Source organism: Anser cygnoides, chromosome 17 (genome assembly GCF_040182565.1).
Source record: "Anser cygnoides isolate HZ-2024a breed goose chromosome 17, Taihu_goose_T2T_genome, whole genome shotgun sequence".
In the NCBI taxonomy this organism is placed as follows: domain Eukaryota; kingdom Metazoa; phylum Chordata; class Aves; order Anseriformes; family Anatidae; genus Anser; species Anser cygnoides.
This window is the reverse complement of record NC_089889.1, coordinates 3,715,337-3,738,339: the sequence shown is the minus strand read 5'-3', so window position 1 is coordinate 3,738,339 and position 23,003 is coordinate 3,715,337. Positions and strand designations below refer to the sequence as shown.

At 42.4% G+C, this 23,003-nt stretch overlaps 4 protein-coding genes across 7 annotated transcripts; 1 reads left to right on the top strand and 3 right to left on the bottom strand.

Moving 5' to 3' along the window:
* On the bottom strand, positions 1 to 5,606 carry GTF2H3 (general transcription factor IIH subunit 3). Of its 2 annotated transcripts, none has more exons than XM_048073644.2 (13): positions 5,470 to 5,606; positions 5,251 to 5,330; positions 4,817 to 4,926; positions 4,255 to 4,418; positions 3,951 to 4,013; positions 3,667 to 3,696; positions 3,315 to 3,343; positions 3,156 to 3,230; positions 2,610 to 2,663; positions 1,822 to 1,890; positions 1,557 to 1,692; positions 1,437 to 1,473; positions 1 to 1,354 (listed from the first exon to the last, which is right to left on the bottom strand). In XM_048073644.2, exons 1-13 carry the CDS (start codon positions 5,477 to 5,479, stop codon positions 1,285 to 1,287), a joined length of 927 nt encoding a protein of 308 aa, XP_047929601.1. In that variant the 5' UTR covers positions 5,480 to 5,606; the 3' UTR covers positions 1 to 1,284. The 2 variants fall into 2 exon arrangements, with proteins under 2 accessions (XP_047929601.1, XP_047929602.1); XM_048073645.2 differs by having other exon boundaries at positions 4,817 to 4,923.
* Positions 5,478 to 9,514, top strand: EIF2B1 (eukaryotic translation initiation factor 2B subunit alpha). 2 transcript variants are annotated; one of them, XM_048073642.2, is made up of 9 exons: positions 5,478 to 5,640; positions 5,721 to 5,822; positions 5,915 to 6,051; positions 6,137 to 6,253; positions 6,734 to 6,846; positions 7,703 to 7,771; positions 8,222 to 8,297; positions 8,505 to 8,630; positions 9,072 to 9,514. In XM_048073642.2, the coding sequence occupies exons 1-9, from the start codon at positions 5,478 to 5,480 to the stop codon at positions 9,225 to 9,227; spliced, it is 1,059 nt and encodes a 352-aa protein (XP_047929599.1). In that variant the 3' UTR covers positions 9,228 to 9,514. The 2 variants fall into 2 exon arrangements, with proteins under 2 accessions (XP_047929599.1, XP_047929600.1); XM_048073643.2 differs by having other exon boundaries at positions 5,478 to 5,649.
* A 104-nt stretch (positions 9,515 to 9,618) lies between these two features.
* Positions 9,619 to 16,318, bottom strand: DDX55 (DEAD-box helicase 55). The gene is made up of 14 exons (XM_048073641.2): positions 16,156 to 16,318; positions 15,843 to 15,893; positions 15,667 to 15,753; positions 15,301 to 15,392; positions 15,125 to 15,187; positions 14,264 to 14,413; positions 13,592 to 13,781; positions 13,258 to 13,340; positions 12,801 to 12,932; positions 12,587 to 12,679; positions 11,911 to 12,025; positions 10,979 to 11,147; positions 10,349 to 10,641; positions 9,619 to 9,857 (listed from the first exon to the last, which is right to left on the bottom strand). Exons 1-14 carry the CDS (start codon positions 16,261 to 16,263, stop codon positions 9,690 to 9,692), a joined length of 1,794 nt encoding a protein of 597 aa, XP_047929598.1. The 5' UTR covers positions 16,264 to 16,318; the 3' UTR covers positions 9,619 to 9,689.
* A 302-nt stretch (positions 16,319 to 16,620) lies between these two features.
* Positions 16,621 to 22,614, bottom strand: TMED2 (transmembrane p24 trafficking protein 2). 2 transcript variants are annotated; one of them, XM_048073646.2, is made up of 5 exons: positions 22,369 to 22,614; positions 21,272 to 21,464; positions 20,834 to 20,854; positions 19,014 to 19,121; positions 16,621 to 18,142 (listed from the first exon to the last, which is right to left on the bottom strand). In XM_048073646.2, exons 1-5 carry the CDS (start codon positions 22,546 to 22,548, stop codon positions 18,018 to 18,020), a joined length of 627 nt encoding a protein of 208 aa, XP_047929603.1. In that variant the 5' UTR covers positions 22,549 to 22,614; the 3' UTR covers positions 16,621 to 18,017. The 2 variants fall into 2 exon arrangements, with proteins under 2 accessions (XP_047929603.1, XP_047929604.1); XM_048073647.2 differs by lacking the exon at positions 20,834 to 20,854.
* Between the last annotated feature and the right edge of the window lie 389 nt (positions 22,615 to 23,003).

Below are 23,003 nucleotides of genomic sequence, written 5' to 3'. Positions count from 1 at the left end.
TGTATGCGAAAAGGAGCAGGTTTTATTACAAATGGTTTATACAAAGGAAATTATAAATACAGGCTTCAAACAAAATGGCTTTTGGTGATGAAACAAGCCACTAAGAGTTGGGCCCTGATTACAAGTTACGCTGACAAAAACCTGATGATGCAAGCATTGAGACTACACAAATTCCTGTATGCACCTTAAGAAAGGAAAGTTCTTTTAAGTAGGAAATAACTTTCTATATTCCTTTAAGAACATCAGTTACTAGCAGCAGGATAAAACAGCAAACTATGCAGTTACCTTTTACAGTAAGAAATCATCTTTTTAACCAAAACAACATTCAGAAATACACAGCATACTCTCATATTCTGATACAGAAAACACCATTCCAAAATCTTTCCACTTTGCTTATCAAATGCCAAAGGTAAAACCATGATACTTTAAAAACAAACAAGCAAAGATATGTCTGTTGTCTTACTACAGAGAATTACATTTTGTGTTTTCCAGTTTCAAAACACAATGTTAAGACTAACCACCTAATTTGCATTTATTGAAGTCATTTGAAAGAAAAAAAACGCAATTCATGAATGTAGAGTTTTCTGTTAATAAACTTCCTTGGGAAAGCTACCTCTGTATTACAAGGCAGTATTATTCTAGTGATATTGATTAGAAGAGCAGATATCCAACTGGGAGAAAATCGCAATCAAAGGGAATGAAAGAATATGAAAAATGTGAGCATGCACGTGCAGGGGAATTAACATCTTTAAATGGAAGGGGGGGATTTCTAAACCATCTTGAAAATGTTGGTTTCTTTATTCTGAAACTGACCCTGTTGCACTCAAAACATAGGTAGCAAAGGCTAACAGAATTTTGAAGTCCCCAGATGACACAGTGGTAATACTCAGAACCTACACATCAGGAGTAGTCATAACTTACCTTTACACCAACATAGGACTAAAAACAATCAGAGCTTTATCTTTGAAAATAATTTGGAGGTATGAAGCTTTGCAATGGCAAGAATACCTTTTAACTTTGTAAGATCTGCATCTTAACAAGCTGCAACTTCTGGTTACTATTACAATTAAGAATTAGTACTTAAAACAGCACAGGTTACATGGTAATACAGTGATTTGTTACTGTGTAGAAAATATATGATTTAAATATTTATCCAGTAAGAAACAAGTCATAAGACTGCATACAGTTCTCTTTCACATCCTATAAAAAGTGCCGTCAATTTCTCTAGTACATTCCATTTCATGGAATTACTGGAGGAGATAATGGTGTATTTACGTAGTGTTGTTATGCAGCTAACTTCAATTTCTTCTTCTTAGCTTTCATGACAGGTGGCAGTGATATTTTGAAAGCAGTCCTGAAAAAAACATAAAAAAGGAGCTATCAGATACACTGAACGTATTTTCATACCCAACTCTGAAACAAGAAGAAACACTTACTCGCACGTACTACAAATAGGACTGAAGTTGCAGAATACTGGAAAATAAAAGATTTGTCTGTCATTAAAATAGTTCCTTTCAAATTTAAGAAATTATAGTCTTAGACATTTATAAACTTACTTGACAAGCACACAGAGCATACATAACCAATTTCAATGAGATTTCGATGACAGAAACACGCAGCTCTGTAGTCAACATGAATAGGAGGTGGAAGCACAAGCTGTGATCTTTGCTCTTGATCAGGGAGAAATACCCACTATACAAACAGAGGACAAAGTATTTTAGAAATTGCAAGGGTACTGCTGTATGAACATGTCAATGAAGTCAGTAGGATTTCATGTCTGACACAGGAAAAAGCACTCAAAGTGCTTTTTAAATGACTTACCAATAAATACTGCAGAAGGGATGGCATATGGGGCACTTTCAAGTATATGCCACCTGTAATGTCACAGGCCTGGAAAACAGAAAGCATGATCAGATTGTTATGTCTGATTAAATTAACATGTTATTTTAAATATCCACATGCTGCTCAAGGTCTGCATGTTTCAAATTCTAACCAAATATTTTCAAAGAACTAGAAATGAAAGTACTGACAAAAATTAAAATGGGAGCAACTGTTCCCATCATGGAGTATCTCTCTTTCTGTTGTTATGAAAAGAAAAATATTAGAAGTGTAAAAATAAATAAACTATGATCTCACATCCAGAGACAAATGCAAAGAGAAAAGCTATTCTCATTCATCTCAATAGTTCAACTCCTATCTCAGTCTCTGTGTCTCTGTGATACCTAAAAATTTATAGGATTTTGGTAATTACCCTCCCCAATCCTCCTTTGAGAAGAATTCTGAAAAACAGCATCTCCAAATAATGTGCCATGAGGCATAATTTACACCCTAGTAAGCTCACAGTATTTGCTGTGTTATCCCACATTATGTTTTTTGAACAACAAAAACAAAGTGAATTGCTATGAAATATGTTTAGCCTTATAAGGAAGGAAACAATTTCTAGTAATTGTTCCAAAGGAAGAACAAATGAATACAGATCTACTTCAAAATAAAAGGGCACAAAAGATGTCATATAAAAAGGTGTAATGTCTCCCTTTACAATATGACAAACTGTCTAGCATCAAGTACCTATGAATTCATGTAAACAGCAAGTAAAATAAAGTCTGTACCTGTTGTAGAAGACCTGAATCAGAGTCCAAGACACAGGCATCAATCAAAATACTCTGCAAGCAAAGAGATGAAAAGCATGAAGAAAAAAAACAAACAAACAAAAAATAACAGAAATTCAGCTATGAACAATGTACCCTCACCAGTGTTATCATCATACATGTTTTTACAGCTGCAGGACCACCACAGCGATAACAAAGCTCTTTCCCTTGGTCAGAACACAAATCCAAATTTCCAGCATCCCTCTTTTCTCACATGGCAGTAAAAGAACTATCACCAAAAGTACCTCGTACACATTACCTGCAAGGCAGGACAAAAAGGCTACTGTCCGTACTTATATAGTGATCTTAAACTAGTCTAGCAAACCCTTTATGTTAAGATGTAGTGATGTGAATCTTTTTTTTTTTTACGCTTGATTAGCTTTCCCCCTGGGCATCACAGGTTTTGTTTCAAGCTTTCTTTAACCAGATCACAATCATAAGAAAAATGAACAATTTTTTTAAGCTTTTACATATTAATAAAAGATCAACATGAAATGACAACTTCACCTGTTTCTGTGCTGCAAAGATCACATTCATGAAATTCATATATTGCAATGCACTGTCTTCTGCAGCTTTTATGACCTAAATAAAGCAATTCAGACTTGTTAGCCTACGCAGTATCTCTGGATTTAAAGACTAACAGAAAAGTGACAGCAAAGCTCTTACCAAAATCCTTGATTTCATTTCCTGATTGGCTAAGTATTGAAAAGAAAATAAAATGCATGAGTACATTCATCCCCTGTAGTTTGCCCTTATAATTCTATAGCATTTAGCATTTCAATTTATTTCAGTTCAAATATGTATATGGAACTGTCTTATAGCCCCAGTGGCATAGAGAGCAGCAGAAACGTGTGACAAGTATCTGTACACTAATTTAGAGTTATGAATGCAAACCCATTTCATTTATTGTCCAAAAGCAATTACATATCGATTAGAAATTTCAAAGTTGTTCGTTAAGCATTTTTTTCTATTATTCTGATTTAAATATTTATGTAAGTACTCAAAAGAAAGGTATTACCTTTTACCTCTTTGCTCATCTTGTTAATAACTACATTAGATGAAGTTAAGGACTTTACGTTTCTTCCTTGGAAGTAACCGCAGCATCCATACCATGTATTCACCACCGTAGCCAACACACAATTTAGTGAGCACAATCCACACTTATTAAGCAACCATTTCAGTTTTGAATGTTATTATAAAATGCAGTAATAGTAAAGCCTATATTGAAGCACAATTAATATTACAGGAAACAGTCTTAGAAAACAGATAAAGGTTTTGAAAGTTCCATAATAGAAAGGATACAACAAAGTGCTTTAGCAAGTGATCCCGCTAACAGAGTTTCTGTTTGCTGGCCCCTCATGTCAGCTGCAATTCAAGTTACAGAAATTACAAAGACAGTTGCTAAATCTGACCATACTAAATTCTACAAGTTTTGTCTTTGGCATATTAGATTAATAGAGAGGCTCCAAGTGCCAACATAATAAACTTATCTACTCTAAATATATTAAAATTCATACTATCAAAATAAAGGAAATTCCTACAACTCCTTGAGAGCCAAAGTGCTTTGCAATTCCATATATTAAACCTAAAAATGTATTTTTCTTACTTTTTGTCATGAGATCTTTAATCTCTTCTGCAATTGCATCATTTATTGCTGTTAACAATTCATATTTTCCATCTTTGCTGCCAGAACAATTAGATTCTGCAGAACTACTGCCATCTCCAAGGAGATCGGCACAAGCCCAGCGCTTCCCAGGGTACAAGAAACGGCTGAAAGAAAGGAAGTAAGAAGCATTACTGTTTCAGCTTTAACCTTGTTAGACAGCAATATTCAGAAAGGCAATTTCAAATAATTTAGACATTAAAAATGCAACGTAAGGCAGGAAGTCTTCAAACCCCAAATGGTGTAATACCCACATTCACAGTCTTCCTTCTAAGATATTAGAAAAAAAAAAAAAGGAAATACATACCATTCCTGCACTTAGGGGTAGATCCTGAGACTCATGAACATCTGGGTAAAAAATACCCACTTAAATAGGAAACTCGTCACTTTCATTGCCTTTCTCGCTTTGCGTAAGGCTCTAAATCAGTTTACAGCTACACTGTATCAGGAGATATATATAGGAAAGCCCACTTTAAACTTTTACATAGGTAAGAGGCACCTATACCTTTCTTGTGTGTGGCTTGCTATTACAGCAAGCTTGTTGGTACGATTCATAAACAAGTGTGAGTTTCCCAGTACCATCACCGCATCGATACATTTTGATAGGGTGAACTGCTGGAAAAAAAAAGAAAGAAAGAAAGAAATCAGAAACAGTACAATAACATCTACAGTTAAACAATTCACAAGAAAGCTCTCAAATAACTGCAGTTGGAAGAACTTGGATTTTAAGATGTGGAGCTTCCTTTCTTCATAAGGAGAATTTATACAAGGCTTTGACGGACACACAGCAGCACGTCTTTTTAAAAAGGCATTCCAGCATCCGTTCTATCAGACAAACGTTGCTCAGAAACCCAAGGCTACCCCTGTTCACTGCCCACTCGGTAAGACTGAGGAAATAAGAGCCCTTCCCTCAGAGCTCAGCACCAGCAGCAGCCGTACCTCCGCTTCCCCCTGCGCCCTCTTCCCCCACCAGATGGGGTTGGTGTCGATGACGATGACCAGCAGGCTCAGCTCATCGTCTGCAACAGACACAGCGCCGTGGCTCGCGGCTCCCCGGGCAGGGCCGGCTCCGAGGGGCCGGGGCCGGGCCCCCTGAGGGCCGCCCTCAGCTCCCCCCTGCCCGGGGCCCGCTCCCTCCCGCCCCCGCCGCCGCCTCACCCGCGCTCATGCCGCCGCCGCGAGGTGCCGGCCGCTCCCGGCGCTTGCAAATGACGCCAGGGCCCGGCGTGACGTCACGCCGAGGGGCGCTGCGTCATGCCCACGGCTCCGGCGAGGCGGCCGGGAGCGGAGCGGAGCGGGGCGGGGGGGCCGCGGCCATGAGCACGGACGGTAACGGGGGTGCGGAGCGGGGCCGGGGTGGGGCCGGGCCGGGCCGGGCCGGGCCTGAGGCGCCGCCTTTTGCCTTTCAGACCTGATCGAGGCGTTCAGGGCGCAGCTGAGGGACGACCCCGACGTGGCCTCGGCGGTGGCCGCCATCCGAGCGCTGCTCGGCTTCCTCAAGCGGGACCGAGGTGGGCACCGGGCCCCCGGGGCCAGGCGGGGGCCGGGCACCAGCCCCGGGGCCCAGCCCTGACCGCGCTCCCCTGCCTCCGTCCCCACCCAGGTGAGACCATCCAGGGCCTGAGGAGCAGCCTGCTGGACGCCATCGAGACCCTGTCCCGCGTGGACTCCTCGGTGGCCGTGTCCTCCGGCGGGGAGCTCTTCCTGCGCTTCATCAGCCTCACCTCGCTGGAGTACTCGGTAAGGGCGGCCGCCTCCCGCTCGGCCGCGCTGCTGGCACCGAGAGCCGGCGGACTCACAGCAGATGTCTCGCTGTCTCTTCCAGGATTACTCCAAATGCAAAGAAATCATGATCGAGCGCGGGGAGATTTTCCTGAGGAAAGTCTCGCTCTCAAGGAACAAAATCGCCAAGCTCTGTCATCCTTTCATCAGAGATGGTGCCGTAAGTAGGCCGAGGCAGGGCTGCTCTTGTTGTGGCGCTTTGCTGCTTGCACTGATGGAAAAACAGAGGAGGAGGGGAGTGAAGTTCATTCACGTTCGTGGCAGTGTTGTCTGATGTGGCTTTTGCAAGGACATACGGATAGCATCACCCATTGCTTTATTTTGTTAAGACTCATGCCCCCACCCGCTGCAGTTCCCATGCAATTCAACATTAAGCTGTGGTCTACTACTATGAGGTGCCAAAGCATCACAACATCAACTTTCCATTTAAAGTATTAGATTGTCCCCCCTCGGCAGCGTCAGGGCAGGCCACGTAACATCCATCTCACAGTGTGTTTGCCATCCTGTGTTTTGTCGTATACAAACATCACGTTATTATTTAATGTTGACAGATGTGTGAAGTAAAAGCTCTGGCACCACTAACAGAAGTACAGGTTTTTCTAAAGTTCAGCGAAAAGTAATATTTGATCTTTTTTGACAGCGAATATTGACACATGCCTACTCAAGAGTGGTCCTCAGAGTGTTAGAAGCAGCTGTTGAGTCAAAGAAGCGATTCAGCGTTTATGTTACTGAATCACAGCCAGACCAAGCAGGGCAAGTATTCATTAATTTGTGTTTGATCTTGGTTAGTAGGATAAGCTTCAGCTAGTGTCAAATCTGCCATATTTTTAAAAAAGCTACGAGGATTTTTTGTAGCATTTTAAATGATAACTCTATGACTAATAATACCACATTATTCTGGAAAAGTGAAAAATCAGTATCGGCAAGCCATTTCCCATACTAATATCCTCATCACAGTGTTACCCAAGTTTTCCTCAAAGGTTTACAAACTCTCAATCCATGCTAAGCAACCCTTTCCCTTTGGGAGACAGTAAATAATTGATTTCTAGTTGCTTTCTTCAAAAGTAGGCTAAAATAATCAGCATTGTCTTAAGCATCACACAGTAAAACATTTAGATAACAACACGACATTGTTTGAAGATGCCAAATAAATTACGTTACCGATAGCAAGAGAGCAAGCTTTCCCTCTTCAGAGCATATCCTGCATACTGTGTTGCTAACCACTTTCACTTGAATCAAGTACGTTCAGCCAAATTAAGTAGGTATGATTTATCAGCGTCGCTTAAAGCGTGGGGTGCGTTGCTGGTAGTTATTTCTTATATCGTGTTGATGGAAAAGCTGAGATGGCTTAGGTAATCTGTCATCTTAATAGTTCACTGACTCATCTTTCTATAGCTGTAATTCCTGACTGCTAAAACAGGCTTGCTTTACTTCTGCAGGGTTTGTTGTAATCTGTTTCGATTTCTACATGATAACTTATTTTCTATTAGGGGGTACAAAATTGCTGGCAAGCAAATATGGGCAGTTGTGGGTTTCAGTCTTTTAGACAATATTTTTCTAGCATTGTCTTTAAAAAGTCTTCTTAGCTTCAAATGTGTTATTTTAATAGGCAAAAAATGGCAAAAGCCCTGAGGAAGCTGGACATTCCTGTGACTGTGATTCTCGATGCTGCAGTTGGGTAAGCCTGATCATTAAATCTTAATACTGCTCGTCACAATTTTATTTTACATTTTGTGTTAAGTTTCTTAGCAGCTTCTTTCTACAGAAATTGTTCCTTAGTTTGTCATAGCCATCAAACAAGCTAAACAAGTTACACCTTTAGGTGCATGATTAGCAGAACATGCCTGCTACAAAACAAGTATTTGATGTTTGCCTATTAGAATGAAGAATGGAGGCAGACCTAAGGGATCTTAGGTCTTGGGGATATTTGGAAAAAGGAACTGAGGTGCTAAACAAAAAGGCTACATTTTTTCCTACTTTCCATGTGTTATCATTGTCATGTTTTTTAAGCTAACTACTAAATTACTACTGCTTAGTATAAATCCAAAACATGACAAAAGAAACTATTACACATCTGAATCTCACTTCTTGCTTAAGTGCAAAATGCCTTTTTTTTCCCCTTCAACAGCTACATTATGGAGAAAGTGGACCTGGTCTTAGTTGGTGCTGAAGGTGTAGTTGAAAGTGGAGGCATTATTAACAAGGTAATAGGTAGTGACTTTACTATAACATTCTGTAAACTCTGGACTCTTAAAATTTAATTTATTTGAAGAATTCAGGGATTTCTGAAATATCTTTGCTCTATTGGGGTGTTATCCAGTATGTCAGTTTTGTTGTTGTTGTTGAAAATATTGCAACATTACGTCCTACTAGCACCAAGTCTGCATGTTGTTTTCTGTATGTCTCCACAGATCGGCACAAATCAAATTGCTGTGTGCGCCAAAGCTCAGAATAAACCATTTTATGTGGTAGCAGAAAGTTTCAAGTTTGTAAGGCTTTTCCCTCTAAATCAGCAGGATGTCCCAGATAAGTTTAAGGTAAGAGGAATACATTTTTTTTTCTTAGCAGGCTAAGATCCACTTACGTGTCTATGAATAATTTTCCTCTAAGCACGTCTTCATTTATTTGGACGTCTCTACTCTAGCTTACTTGACATAATATGGAGTTGCTCCACTGTAAAGTCAAACGTCAGACAGCCATAAGTTGTCTTAATAGTATCACTGGCTTCCTAAAGTGGTTCCTTTGGGGTGGAAGAGTAGCTGAGGGCAAGAAATAGGTGGATTGAGACACTTCAGAACTACAAACTGTAGTTCGTACAGAAGATAAAACAGTTGAGACCAAGGTGGCAGCCTGTGCCTTGTTTTTAAATTGACTTCCTTCAGTTTTACCACAAACATCTGCTCATGACCACCCTTGCCCAAGAGGTTTTAGCTTGCAGATGTGTAATAACTGATCTGAAAGGTCTCCTTTCCTTCTAGTACAAAGCAGACACTCTGAAAACAAGCCAGAATCTAACAGAGGAGCATCCCTGGATTGACTACACATCACCATCACTAATCACATTACTGTTTACAGACCTTGGTGTGTTAACTCCGTCAGCTGTCAGTGATGAACTTATTAAACTCTATCTGTAACAAAAAGGACACTGTGTACAGAATGTGTCATCTTCAATGACTATCACAGTTGTAAGAAATCGGAAGATGATATAAGTTATATGGATGTGGTAAGAAGACAACATTATAAGGATTAAAGTAATTATGAGCCTTCTTGAATTTAAGGCAAAGCAGCACCAGTGGATGGACCACTGATAAAAAAAATCCAAGTCGCTACAGCTTCTGAAGACCTGAAATAAATTGTTTTAAAGATGGGTGGAGTATTTTGATACTGTAAAATAAAATACCTTGTGGTGCATTCAGACTCATTCTGAGGTATGGTGTCACTTGCTGATCTGTGGTACGTACCTGAAAAAAGAGACCTGTCAGCTCTCTTTATGAAGAAATTAGATCAGTTCTGCTCTCTGCATCATTATTTTGTTATAAATATACAGTTTTATTGAAATAGGCAGCATCAACATAAAAGTCTGGTTAGAATAACTGTCAACATTCAGACTCTAAGTCAGCAACAGTTTCTGCTTTCACTTTGCTTTGGGTGCCTGTTAGTCTCTTCTCAAACTCTTCTTCACTAATTTTCCCCTTTCTTAATCTTTTCAAGAGTCTTGTGTCATTCAGCAACTCTTCCATCTCCTCATCGTCAACATCAGAGCCCTGTTGGCAGTTGAAAAACAAACAATTAAATTCAACACCAAACCACGTTCATTCTATACATCTGAACACAACAGAATTTTACAACCCAGACTTTGCCAGGAGTATCCAAGCACGAAATAATATTCAGGTTCTACCTAGGAAACATTCTAATTCTGTTCCACCTATTGAGAATTAAAAAAGCAATAACAACAACGAAGTACTGTCCAATTAAGTGCTGCTGGACCTCTTAAAAGGAAAAACCCATGCAGCCTATTCTGGCAGCATTATTCACTAGCATTAGTAAGTTGGTTTTGTGTTTGGTTCTGAAAAGCTTCTGTGCTTTTTATTTTTGTGCTTTGCCTGTCAAGGGCCTAGAAAGTTAATTTTCAGTCTGTAATTCTGCAGTGCATCTCACTTACGTCAGACTAAAATCCCATTGCTCCCTGCCTTTTGAAAGTACGCACCTATGCTATAGCAACGACATGTAGCTTAATAGAACGGGCACGGTTTACCTCTTCACGTTTCCTTTTTGCTGTTGCTTTCTTTTTCTTCTCCTTTTTGGCTTTCTGCTTTGACCAGGGTTTGTTCTTTATGAATTTCTTTTTTCCCCCACTTTCCTGTCTTTCCTTTCTTTGTTGTTCTAGTTGTTTTTGTCTCTGTTTTTCTCTATTTTTATCCTTAAATGGAATGGAGTCTGTATCAACAGTGACTGGAGTAAAGTCTGGAAAACATTTTCCTCTTAGTTCAGGCATCTTCGGCATTTTTAACAAGGCAAAACCTTTGGCAAGACTAGCAAAATCCAGATCTGTTAAAATAAAGTTTATAAAGTCAGTTTCCTCCTGGATAATAAGTTATTTTTTTCTGTGACTTTTAAAGTTATCTTGAATTCTATACTTTATACTAGTAACAATGCTAAGTCGCACTTGCGCTTATGTCTGTTTTAGTCAAACTTGCTAATTAAATGTTTTGTCTGAATTGCTTGAGAAAATAGGAGTTTTGTCAGAATCTGATGCTGCAGGAAGTAACTTTGAGAACAGGAATGGGCAGTTGTAGCTGCTGAATAACACTACTATGTTTTTTTTGCCAAATCAAACACTGTCTTCTGATGAACAGTAAAAGAGACCAGCCCTGCTGTGAATTACCTTTTATTCGGAAGATCAGATTACACTCGTGTTTGGCATAAGCCTGGATGTAAGACACAAATGCTTTCATCCCTTTCTCAAACACTGCCCTGTCAGCCAGGGCCATAGACTTCAGTTTTGGAAGAAGATCCAACACATTTTTCTGTGGTTTCATTTCCTGCATGGGACACTGAAAACCAAAAAAGAAACAGAAAAAGTTCAAACGAAAAGTTCAGCTGAACGATTTAAAATGTGCTGTGAAACTTCAAACACACACTTCTTCCCAGTTAATCTTCAGTAAGCTTTGAGCCCCCTTCTCCGTCTTCTACTGTGTCATTTTAAAACTCCAGTTCACTGTTCAGCCCCACAAACAATCATCCTAGCCCAGCAGAAGAGCTCACACAGTACAGCTCAAGAGAAGGCAACACCTTCATCTCATGCCTTATCAAGCTATGTTCTCATTAGCAGGCCTCTAGAGAATGCATACAATTAATCCCATAAACGCAAGACCAGCAAATAATTCAAGTTAAAATATTCAAGTTAAAAATAAATTTGTTCTGGCCATTTTTCAGCAGCACCGAGGGTGTAGCATACAAAGCAGTAGTGGCAGGATCTGAGGCAGAAGCAGTGTAAGGCAGTGCTGCTTTATGGAAATGCTCGACCTACACACCATTAGAAAAGAAAAACCTTTCCTTAATCGATGCATCACATGTTCCTATCAAAGATTCAGTTAAAAAAACACAGGTAGCCATCGCATTCTAACAGCTGAATTTGGTGATTAATAAACAGCTCGTCTTTTTTTTTTTTTTTTTTTTTTTAATTATGTGACTCTGCTAAAACATGATCTATGCGTATGACCTTAAGCCCTATGAATTTGGATTTCATCATCACTGTCAGTAAGGTTCTGGTGAGCTTGCCTGTCCCCTTGCCTAACAGAATAAAAGTCTACTAACCTTTTGGTTGATTGAGAGAAAGTCAACATAAGATTCTTCCATGGGAAGCAAAAATACAAGTGCGCTGCCGGCATTGCCAATCCGTGCTGTTCGACCACACCGATGCACAAAGGCACTGAAACAAAACAGGGCTCATTTAATAGGAGACGCTCAGTCTGACTCAAAAGTATTAGTGAGCAAGAGGGCAAATCTAACAGAATGGAAAACCTAGAGTGCTGGTTATTTTTGAACTAAACGAATAATTTTAGCAACCAGGAATTATGACAATAGAAGTTAAAACACATGGAAAAGCTCCTTTCAAGTGAGCTTCCAATGTACCATTCCTTGAAGAGCTCTGTACCCACTCTCTGCTCTCATTCACCCTGGTGTTTCTCCTTTTTAGTTCTTTGGTATTCTCATACTAACCCTTAGAACAGAAAGCCTCTTCACACAAATGCAAGTGGTGACCACCTGTTTGACTTCTGTACGACAGACACAAAGCCATTTAACTTCACAGCAGTTACAATAAAAATTGCAATGTTTGATCCTCCCTTGTTCGTGCATTATTTTGCACAAACTCAGACCAATTTTCAGGCGACAAGTAAACGCGTTTTCCACAGCTGTGTGTTCTCAAATTGTATCTAAACAGTACAGTAACATGAGCACAAGCAAAGGTTCTTAAGATCTGAAGTTGTACCTTGCACTGCTAGGTGGGTCATATTGCAAAACCCAGTGTACCTCTGGAATGTCTATGCCCCGGGCCATCACATCAGTGCAAACTAAAATGCCGCTAGGAAGAAGAGAAAGCATTTTTTCATTAGACCATCATTTGAGAAGAGCGTATTTTCAGACACAATTCCACATCCTGTACTACTACTTTTAGCTGGCTTAGCCTATTTGTATGGTCTTACCCTGGGAGCTTCCGAAACTCGGTAAAAATCTTGTTACGTTTGTGTTTCATCTTCCCATGAATGCACATTATTTTCGCTTGTTTAATTAAGGACTCCAAAGCCTTCCCATAGTATTCCACGCAGGCACATGTGCTGTTGTGATGATAACAGAAATGCAAAAGATTATGTTGTATTTTTTATCTGATTTAGGCGGTCAAGCTAGAGCAGTCTGAGCCCTTTCAAAAATAGCCACTTTGGCCTATTTTTATTTAAAATAGGTACTTTTTTTTTAATCACCATATATAACATATATACATTTTACTTTAAAAGTATGTATAAAACTAGCATATTCTATAAGACTGCTATTAAAATGAAACACTTTTAAAGTAGTTGTGTCCTTGTCAACACAGGGCAGAGTTTTGAAATTCAGGTAATAAAACACCACTCTGTTTTCACAAGAAAACCTGCATGGAATTACCTGAAAAAGACTAGATGTTTTTCCTGTTTGTGCTGTCGAAGAAAGTGCACCAACTGATTGAACTTTTCGTCTGCTTTGCATATCTACACGATGCAAAGGAAAAAAAATACATAAGGAAATGATACAAACTGACCTACCAGTTGCTAATTTAGTGGTTTTTTTTTCCCCATCATGGTTACTGATCTTCAGAGGACTTGCAAGAGCTTTGTGTCTTTGAAACTTCTGATTCCTCTGCTAATGTGGCCATTAACTGGCCACGATTTAAAAACCTGTTGATGGAACCAGGGAAAAGGGAAAGGGAGCAACAAACTACCACAAGGCACAGAGTTCTCACCATGTAGTAGTTCTCCAGGCGCGTTGGAGTTTTCTGTGTGTTGCTTGCTGCCACTCCCTTCTCTTTCACCGAGATGCGGACAGGATTCCGGAGACCTGCTCTCACCAGGTTCTCCACCTCTTGAGTCTGAGTTGCTGAGAAGAGACCTGTCCGTCTCTGCTTGGGTAAAAAGTCCAGAATGGCATTTAAACTGCAAGTAAGCACATGTAAATCATAAATGTCCCAAGATCTTCCTCAGAAAGAAGTTTAATCACTGGAACTATGAGTTCATAAACGAAATAGTTTTTACTACTGAGCGCCAACTCTACAGCCTCTTCTATTCAGTTAATCATCGTAACTTTTCAAGAAAGAGAAAAAGGATGTCAGAGTTTATTTGTTACAGTGTTTCAAGTCATTATACTGTGTAAATACCAATCCTTAAATGAGTACATGCTAACATACATCACAAAAAAAGAAATCTTAAACTCTGTACTCATCAAGGAAACACCCTTTCCTGATTCTCTTCCCCTCTTAGCAACTGCTTTATGTAGTCTGCAGAGCCAAGAGAGGTAAAAGACCAAAACGGAACAAATCTCGTTTCAGAGGTTGTTGTAGGCCAGGCTCATTCACATCAATCACATACAAACTCATTTAAAAATTCAGAAGTATAACTGGAGTTTATTATTTGAATACCTTGATTCAAAGCCCATATCGAGAAGTCTGTCTGCTTCATCTAACACCAACACATCGAGAGACTTCACACAGCTTGCAAGATCCAGCCCATCTGCTTTTCTTCTGAACAGATCCTCCAAGCGGCCTGGCGTTGCTACAATGATGTTCCCGCTGTTTGGGTTAAGGACATACAGCAATTTTGTAACCACGCAAGGTAAAGACTTCGGAGGAACTGCTAGGATTAACACAGCACAAATCTGCACTCTTCAATAAAACAATTTCTGTGCTATTTCCCACTGTATTCCTATTTCAGGACCTCTCAGACAGTACGTTGATGGGAGAAAAAGCCCTCAGGAGAAAGCACGCTATCTGCAGCAGTAAAAGTTTAGAACATCGACTATGGAAAGCAACCGTTAGCTAGAAGAAATATTTGGTGCCTCCACGAAAAAGCCAGCAGCAAATACAATTGCTCCAAAGGTTCCCCATCAGTATCAGCACCAAACAGTTCCAGAAAATTATACAACACAGACTCAATCTCGTCAGACTCTACTGCTAGTACAATGTTTACAAAAAAGAAGGAACTGAAAACCTGTCGGTGAAGACAGTTTTTCAATTCACCACGCTGTACGCTGTGATTTACCAGGACAGCATGTAAATGGTACCAATTTCATATATGAGCCTTTCCTGTCGTCTCATTACCGTCTCAGGATGGCGCGTCCCACTCAAGAATCCACAATTTCTTTACCATATACCCAACATTTTTATGCAGAACCACCAAATTTTACCACCAGCAAGACCCAAATTCATAATTTGTAAGTTTTAATGACAAGGAGAAAACCACAGTTGCAAGGCACTGGTAAAAATTACAGACAATCAACTTACCCGTGTTCTTTAAATTTTTCAACATCTTCCATGGGATTCCTACCACCTATTAAAAGAATCTGACTAAAACAAGAGAACAGAAAGATTTAGGTCATCTTTGAATTTTGCAAGTTTACAAATGACAGAAGTCCAAAGGAAAGGGAACCGAGATCACGAAAAGCCTGAAGTTCACCCACCTAAACATGGGGAAGTGTTTTGTGAAGTGCGATAATACCTCATCAATTTGAATAGCTAATTCTCTTGTCGGTGTGATAATTATAGCTCCAACCTGCACAAGAAGACAAAAGAAATTTATGGAAAGCAACCAAATAGTAGAGAGACTGTGGGAAAATTGTCCATTGTAAGGTAAGTGCAAAGAAAGCAACCCAGTATTTGTTTTCAATTTTTACACAGTTTGTTGTTCTTGGTATACGTGAGCTGAGCACACGGTCACTTTACATGTATTCAGTTTGACTGACTGGTGCTTTCACTGAGCTCCTCAATCTTACTGAGGGATCATAAGAACAGAGTAAACCATTCAGAACCGAACAACTTAATCTTACCTGCATTTTTTTCAATTTTTGTTCCCGTCTGAGAAGAATTTCTAGGATGGGAATTACAAAGGCTAAGGTTTTGCCGCTGCCTGTTACCTGTGAAATCGGAAGGAGAATCAGCCCTTCGTTAGCCCCAGAGACAAACCGAGAAAAACAAGAGGCTCCCCCCGGTTCACAACACTCACCGCTTCCGCAGCAACATCTTTGTTACTCATGAAGAGCGGAATGGTTGCGGACTAGAAGAGAAACAGCACACCAACGGTTCAACCTGCTCTGCTGGAAGCAAATCTCACAGAGTCCAGATTTCCCCCAGGAGCCATCAAAGCTCTCTAGAAGCCACCCGAGCGAGGGAACACCCGCGGGCAAAACCTGAGGGGAGGCTTCAGGGCTGCGACCGAGCCCGGTGCCCCGGCGGAGGGCCCGCACAGCGCTCACACGGCCCGGAGCCCCCTTCCTCCCCCCCGAGGCCCAGCCCCGGGGCCGGGGCTCCCCCCTCACCTGCACCGGGGTCATGCTGGCGAAGCCGAGGCCCCGCAGCGCCCGCAGCACGCCGGGGCTGAGCGCCACGGGCAGCGCCTCCCAGCGCCCCTCCGTCACCGCCTCCATCTCGGGCCGCTCCCGCCGCCAGGCCCCGGCCCCTCCTCACAGCGTCCGGCAGCGGCGGGGCCCCCCCGGAAACACGCGGCGCGGCGCTTTGGTTCCGGCCCTGCGCGATGCCCCACGGCGGCCGCTCAAGCACCACAAAAAAAATCCCCTTTTTTCGGGAAATCGCCCATTAAGGCACTGCTGGAGGCCCTGCAGTGCCAGAGCCCAGTAGCACCAACGCCAGCGTACAATTATGTCTCCTTCCTTCAACGCAAAGGCAGCAGCCTAACAAATTCCCAACACCCAAATATTTCATGAAAAAAAAAAAAAACACGTGCCAAGCAGCCCCTCGCAGGGTCAAAGAAGAAAGAGACAAGCTTTCTTGTTTCTTTTTCTTTTTTTAAAGAATTTGTTTATTTTATCGAACCTGGGTCATATGTAGATTCACAAGCAATTTTAAATGTACATCTTAGAATTCAATTTGAGTGTTTTACACAAAAATATTGGCACACAACAGTTGCAATAAGGTGTAACAGCCACCTTGCTGAAGAACTGCTGCAAGTGTTTGCCCGAGGTTGAAAAATCTTTACCTGGAACATGAAAACCTGTAACAAATTTTAAATTAATTGTACAAAACTGCTGTGTGTAACTTGTAGAGGCTCCCCCCTGGAAAAGGTCCCCCCCCCACCCCAAAAATGATTACAACTAATGTACATCAGTCACAACATAATCCTGGCTCAGCACCCACACCAGACGCTGCTTTAATTTTAAACCGATCATCAGATACCAAGGAAAGTAACTTTATACAAAAACAAATCTACATGTGCCTGGAAAAGAAAACACACCAGTATTTAGCATTATGCTAATTATGACCAGATAATGGCAGAGACTGCCACTGAACTTAAATACAAGGGCTGCATAGCATCGCAATAAACCCCCAGAATCATTAACCCTTTGGCATCTGGAATCCAGATTTCCTGAACACTACTGCATTCTGCAATAGCACCAACAGTCTGAGCTTTGGAGCTGCAAAAACCAAAGGGCCAACTATTGTTTGCCAAGACACTGCACGATTGGCTTCGATATAAAACCGGTGAGAGACTAAAAACCATATGGTGAACACTCGGTAGAGGAGAGAACGTATTTTGATATCGACTACTGAATTAAAAAGCTTCAGAAATAAGTTGGAGTACTTGGGACAGTTACTAAAGACTTCCTTTTCAATTTTAACCAGGTATACATACTAGAGTGGAAGTTGTCAGCTGTCTTCCATTCATTATCAGAATAAAGTTCCTCAGAATAAAGTTCCAATCGCTCCTCCTTGGCAGTTTCTACACGTGAAGAAGGGACTCTTTCAATTTCGTAACACCTACTGCAGGGTTAAAGATGTGAAAAATGCAAGTCACATTAGGGCCTTGTACCGTTTTCCCTAGACAGAACTGCAAGTACTTATGAAAACAGAAAGTTAGAAAAGACACCGACATTGCTTGTTACTACAGTTGAGTTACAGCGTTTGCAGCTTGCTTGGACCTCGCTTAGCGTACAGACTAGGCAGACTGAAGTGAAAAAAATATGCCAATCAAGTGATGAGATTTCAGCATAGCTTTTGCTACAGAAGATATATAAAAACAATTCATTTTTAACTAGGAAGGAACGTAAGCAAATAAGTTTTACAGTTCAGTAAAGAGGGTTTAGAAACTAAATGACTTTTTTTTTTTTGTGACCAGGATGGTTGGTAGATAGTGAACTGAAATCCAGGACCAGGAACAGTACTCTTAAACAACTCTTCGGACTTCAAAAAACCTCTTCAGATAGTAGATTTGTCCCAGTGTCATGGCAACTAGTACAAGAGCTTCAAAGAATGACCAGAGGACCACTCTGCTGTTTGTGTTGTCATTAACTGTTGGGGAAAAAAAATAAACAACAGTTTAAAACAAACAAATATATTTTATTTAGTCATAGGAACTGAACAATTGCACGTAAACTTCCAGTTACATCACTGATATTTGTATCGGGTCAGTACAAGTGCTCTGAGACTCTGCAGTCTTATGGATGAGAGCTCAGGGGCTTATTTTTCTGAATAGCTCAACCTATGCTAGGCAAGCAGATGTTAACCTCACCTTTGGACACAAACTGCAACATCTGTCTGTATTCTGCCCACCTTCAAAGAGGCCGACAGAGGCATGTAACTGCCAACCAGATGCCACCTGCTGCTTCAAGCAACAGCCACGTTTTAAGGTCTCAAAGTCAAGAGGGGAACTGCAGATCTCTAAAGGTTCATTATCTCTGGTTCTAAAAGGTTCGGCACTTTAAGTCAGACCGTTAGTAACAAAAGAAAAAACGGTCATAAAACTGGAAATAATCATAGGTTCAAAGCATTGAGAGGCCGGTGTTGTAACATAATGCTGTATGTCCACATTAAAAACATCCGCCCTTCATTCTTGACAGGCACTAGGAACCACAGTCCTAGTCCAGTGCTAGGAACCATACCTTTACTGCTATCTTCATGAGTAAGACATTCAAAGAACTACAGAATTTACACCAATTAAGCAAAGATCATTTTGCATAACAACCTTCATTACGTGAGAGACAAGCTCAATTAAAGAAGATAGCAAGTGTCAATCATGTTCTTTACCATATTGGCAGAACTTTCAGAACTTGTTCTGAATTCTTTTTAGTAACATGAAAAAGCTGCTATGAACTTGAACCTAAAAAAATAGATTTAAAATCCATTCGAGAGGGGACAAGGCATTTAAGTCAAAGACACATACTTGCTCTATGTATTCTCTCACGAACTTCCATGTACTCCTGTTCATGCTTTACGGCTGTCATGGCCACTGCTAACTCGTTAATCATCTCTTCTAGCTTGTTCTGATGAGCTGCAGAATAATTTCAGAAGAAAGTCTGTTATTGACTCAAAAACCAGTTTGTTAGAACATATGAACAGCTGTAATTAGCTTCCTGTCACAGGGGAAGTTCTGAGAAATGCAATCCGTACGACTGCACTTCCCAGCCTCACAGCACAATAAGGTTTTGTTATCGTATCGCCACATTTCCTAACACACCTCCACGGTATTTAACAAGTGAGAAAACACCTTTCTCTGCATCCAACTAGGTGGCAGAGGACACCCAGGTCAGGCAGCGCAGCCTGCTTGTATCCCATCTGGACATAGCTCTCCATAAGAGCACAAGCTCAGCACCATACCATTAGCTATTTCGCAAATACCTTCCAATATATTCCAAGCAAGTTATCTTAACATAACAGCCTTTTCTAGTTGTTAAGCTTGCAAAAATAGAACAACTGAGGAATTAGCTTAAGATCATGATGCTGGCAAAACGAGATGACTTTCTGAAGCAGTGGCACATCTTGTGATCCTCCTGTTTAGCTGAAGCACGGCATTCAGCAGAAACGTTGCCAAAGGGGCCTGGCAGAGGGCAGGAACCGGCCTCGGGTTCTGGTACGCCATGAAAGCAGAAGAATAGGAAAATAAACTAATAATGACAGGAAATTATCTTGAGATAATTCAGCACATGGACAGATCACAGACCCGAGGTTTAGTGCCCTGCCGATCACAGAGTCCTTTAAACACCTTCATGCTCAAAGAACTGCCCACTTATAAAAATTATGAACGATGTAAGTGATTTTCAACGTTTTCTAGCACCAAGGGAAGTTCAAGCAGTCATTCCATGGACAGAATAACACTCATACAAACCATAATTAAAACCTAAATAGATGTCTAAACCACACTCACTTTGCTAATATTGTAAATGCCTTATTTTCGTGGCCAACTGGTCACTGCAATGCGTGCAGTTATTAGTAAGAGAAGAAACCACAGCTGCAGGGATTGTTTAAACCCACTAGAAGCACACTCAAGGGAAAGTGTTTGCCTTAAAAAATAAAGCTGTATTAATATTCTTTACAATGCATATTTACAGTGTCTCTTCAGACTCAATAAAAAGATTTAACTTAGACTTATAAAAAGTTCAAGTTAGGAATATGTTAAGTTTTGTCAAGAGCTATCAAGCACTCAAGGCACACCGTTATTTGCTTGCTAAAATAGAAAACAAGGCTTCTCTTCTTTCTAGCTTCAGTTAGCGATTTCTATACCCAAAGGTTTATTTTACAGCAAATGACAAAAGTTTGAAGTTTTCTTGTAACGTTTTTGCTAACTCATAACCGAGATGGAATTTGTTGCTTCCAAAAGCCCTTGATTATCCAACACGAGTTTCAGTGAAAGTAAACACTGTCTAAAATATTTAACGTTCCTGGATGTTCATTGTTTTAGTTCAATTCCCCCGAAAACTCCTCCTAATCAGGTCTTCCATTAGCCACAAGTAACCACCTGAAGACAAACCGTCACGGCCAGCTGAAGGACCTGATCCCAAGAGCTGCTAAGTACATAAACACCTCGGTGGAAGCTTGCAGGTGCTCAGCATTGCTCAGAATCAGACCTTTTATGTAGTTTATTAAAAAAAGACATTCTCATGCTACAAACAAACATTACAGAGAAAAAGCAAACGTTAGCTGTTAGTGAATAAACATTTGCAAAAGACAAGATGCTAATGAGCTTTCAAAAATCAGGACACATACCATCCCAGGTATCTCCACCACCTAGAGAAAAGTGTAAGAGATGAACACAAGTACAGGACAAAAGGCTGCAGATAAAACAGTAACTTACACGGCTAAGAGCTTTTTTTAATTAGCACATTTATCAAAGAGCTCAACTAACGCATGTGGTAATCTACGTACTGCTGAGCAAACTAGAAATCAGAGAATGAGACTGATGAAAAGACTAAAGGATGAGAGCATTAGTTTCTGCAGATGGCCAAGAGATTCCCTGGTGATTCTGCATTAAGTTGGGTCACGAGGTCTAAAAACATCCGTATCCGTTCTAGCTGTGCAAGAGGACAGCTAACTAGACCGCCTGAAGAAACAGGAATTCTGAGAATCCCAGGCAAGTTCACGAGTCATGCATGCACGGAAAAGCTCACAAGCCGGAGCTAATTTCTTTCCAGGAGTCTTCCTCACCTTCTGTCTCCATATCTTGCCCTTTTGGAGCTTCCCCGATATCAATTGTGAACATCACTATCTTGGGGGTCATAGTGGACATTCTGTTACTAAAGCAAAACTTGTAAGTTCCATCCATGTGGGCAGCAAATGTGTATTTTCCACTGGACTCTCGATCGCCTTTATAAATCCCTTTATTATCAGGCCCTGTAATCTGGACGGGGAAAACAAAATATCATACATTTTATTTAACATACAGTGCTTTAAAATGCATCACTACAGACCACATGCATACCCTGAAGCTATCCAGTCAGATTCACCAACAGCACCCCTGCTCTGCCTGGCCTGGCATTCTTTGTATTTTCCTTCCCCCGACCCAAAGCAATGCTGCGTTCTTCTGCACGGGAATCTCTAAAGCACTCTCAGTAAGGCGAGCCACGTAAAAGCCTCGCCCTCTGGCTGAGGTTACTGGCCATCTGTCCTCAAGATAAGAGGCACTCAACAAGGGAGAGGTACGCTGGCTGCAACGCTGGCCACAAGGCTGGCCGTTAGCCAAATTAACAACTGCGGAGAAAACCTTATCTCTGCTGTTTGAAGAAAAATAGAAAGAAGAAAGGGTATACTGCAGTATGTCAACACTGCTTTGACTACAATACTGTGCACTGCTGCAACTGCCTTCTCTGACATGGCCAGAGCAGCGGACGTTCAGGCTCACTGCAGCCTGACGTCTCCCATCCCAGCAGGCCACCAGGCCCAGCTGCTGAGCTCCCACCGGCGATAACCAAGCGGGGTTTCGCAGCTTCCTATTTCCTGCTTCGGGCCAACGGGCAAATTTAAAGCATTACGCTCAATTTCCCCAACAGCTCTCTCGCCTTGACGTTACTCCAGGCCAGCAGCGACGCGCCCTCCACCGAGACGAGAGCAACTCCCGTTCGTTACTCCGCTACAGATTTTGACGCTTTACAGAGGAAAACCCCTCACCGAGCAGCGCCGGGCGGGCACGCAGCCGGGCCGCAGGCAGCCCCCCGCCGCCCGGCGGCCCCCCAGCCCCCCCCGGCCCCCCCCGGCCCGGCTCCTCGCCTCAGCGCGCCCCCCGCGCGGGCAGGCCCGGGCCTCACCTCCACGTCGATGTCGAGGAAGCCGCCCTCCGCCACCTCGAAGATGAGCCCCATCTTGGTGCCGGACGGCACCCGCTCCAGGAAGCACTCCTCGGCGTGCGCGTCGATGCTGACGAAGTAGGCGGCGGCCGGGGCGCCCAGCGCGGCCAGCAGCGCCAGCACCGCCCGCAGCGCCGACATGGCGGAGCCCAGCGGCGGGGCGGCAGGAAGAGGGGACGGCGCTTCCGGTCGCGAGCCACGCCGCTTCCGGGGGCACGGGGCCGACGCTCATTGGGCGCCGCCGCGGCGCTGCCACGTACGGGCCGGGGAGACGGCGGCCGGGGAGGGACAAAGGGAAGGGAGGATGGGGTGGGGGAGAACGGGGAGGGGAGGGGGGCGGGGCCTGCGCTCGGAGCGGCCAATGAGGACGGAGAGGGGCGCGGAGAGGAGGAGGGGGGAGCCAATCAGCGCGCGGCGGGGAAGGTGGGCCTATCGGAGAGCAGAGGAGCGGCGTTGGCTGAGGGAGGGGGGGCGTCGCCTGGCAACCGGGCGGCGCGGGCGGGAGCGCGGGGCCTGAGGCGCTGAGGCGACCCCGGGATGGGGGGGGGGGGGGGCGGTAACGGTCAGGGCGGCCCCGGGGAAGCCCGGAGAGCTCC

What these genes read in the sequence shown, in the direction of transcription:
- EIF2B1 (XM_048073643.2), top strand. Translation starts at nt 5,478, where the DNA reads ATGCCGCCGCCGCGAGGTGCCGGCCGCTCCCGGCGCTTGCAAATGACG. An exon ending in CTTCCTCAAGCGGGACCGAG is followed by an intron (nt 5,823 to 5,914) that starts GTGGGCACCGGG and finishes GTCCCCACCCAG; the next exon opens with GTGAGACCATCCAGGGCCTG. An exon ending in ATGTCCCAGATAAGTTTAAG is followed by an intron (nt 8,631 to 9,071) that starts GTAAGAGGAATA and finishes CTTTCCTTCTAG; the next exon opens with TACAAAGCAGACACTCTGAA.
- GTF2H3 (XM_048073644.2), bottom strand. An exon ending in ACTTGCTAAAGCACTTTGTT is followed by an intron (nt 3,697 to 3,950) that starts GTATCCTTTCTA and finishes CATCTAATGTAG; the next exon opens with TTATTAACAAGATGAGCAAA. An exon ending in GATGAGCAAAGAGGTAAAAG is followed by an intron (nt 3,344 to 3,666) that starts GTAATACCTTTC and finishes TTCAATACTTAG; the next exon opens with CCAATCAGGAAATGAAATCA.
- DDX55 (XM_048073641.2), bottom strand. Translation starts at nt 16,263, where the DNA reads ATGGAGGCGGTGACGGAGGGGCGCTGGGAGGCGCTGCCCGTGGCGCTC. An exon ending in GAAAAATTTAAAGAACACGG is followed by an intron (nt 14,414 to 15,124) that starts GTAAGTTGATTG and finishes TAACCCAAACAG; the next exon opens with CGGGAACATCATTGTAGCAA. An exon ending in AAACATCTAGTCTTTTTCAG is followed by an intron (nt 12,933 to 13,257) that starts GTAATTCCATGC and finishes TCATCACAACAG; the next exon opens with CACATGTGCCTGCGTGGAAT.
- TMED2 (XM_048073646.2), bottom strand. Translation starts at nt 22,548, where the DNA reads ATGTCGGCGCTGCGGGCGGTGCTGGCGCTGCTGGCCGCGCTGGGCGCC. An exon ending in GCAAGATATGGAGACAGAAG is followed by an intron (nt 20,855 to 21,271) that starts GTGAGGAAGACT and finishes ACTTTTCTCTAG; the next exon opens with GTGGTGGAGATACCTGGGAT. An exon ending in TGAGAGAATACATAGAGCAA is followed by an intron (nt 18,143 to 19,013) that starts GTATGTGTCTTT and finishes TTTCCCCAACAG; the next exon opens with TTAATGACAACACAAACAGC.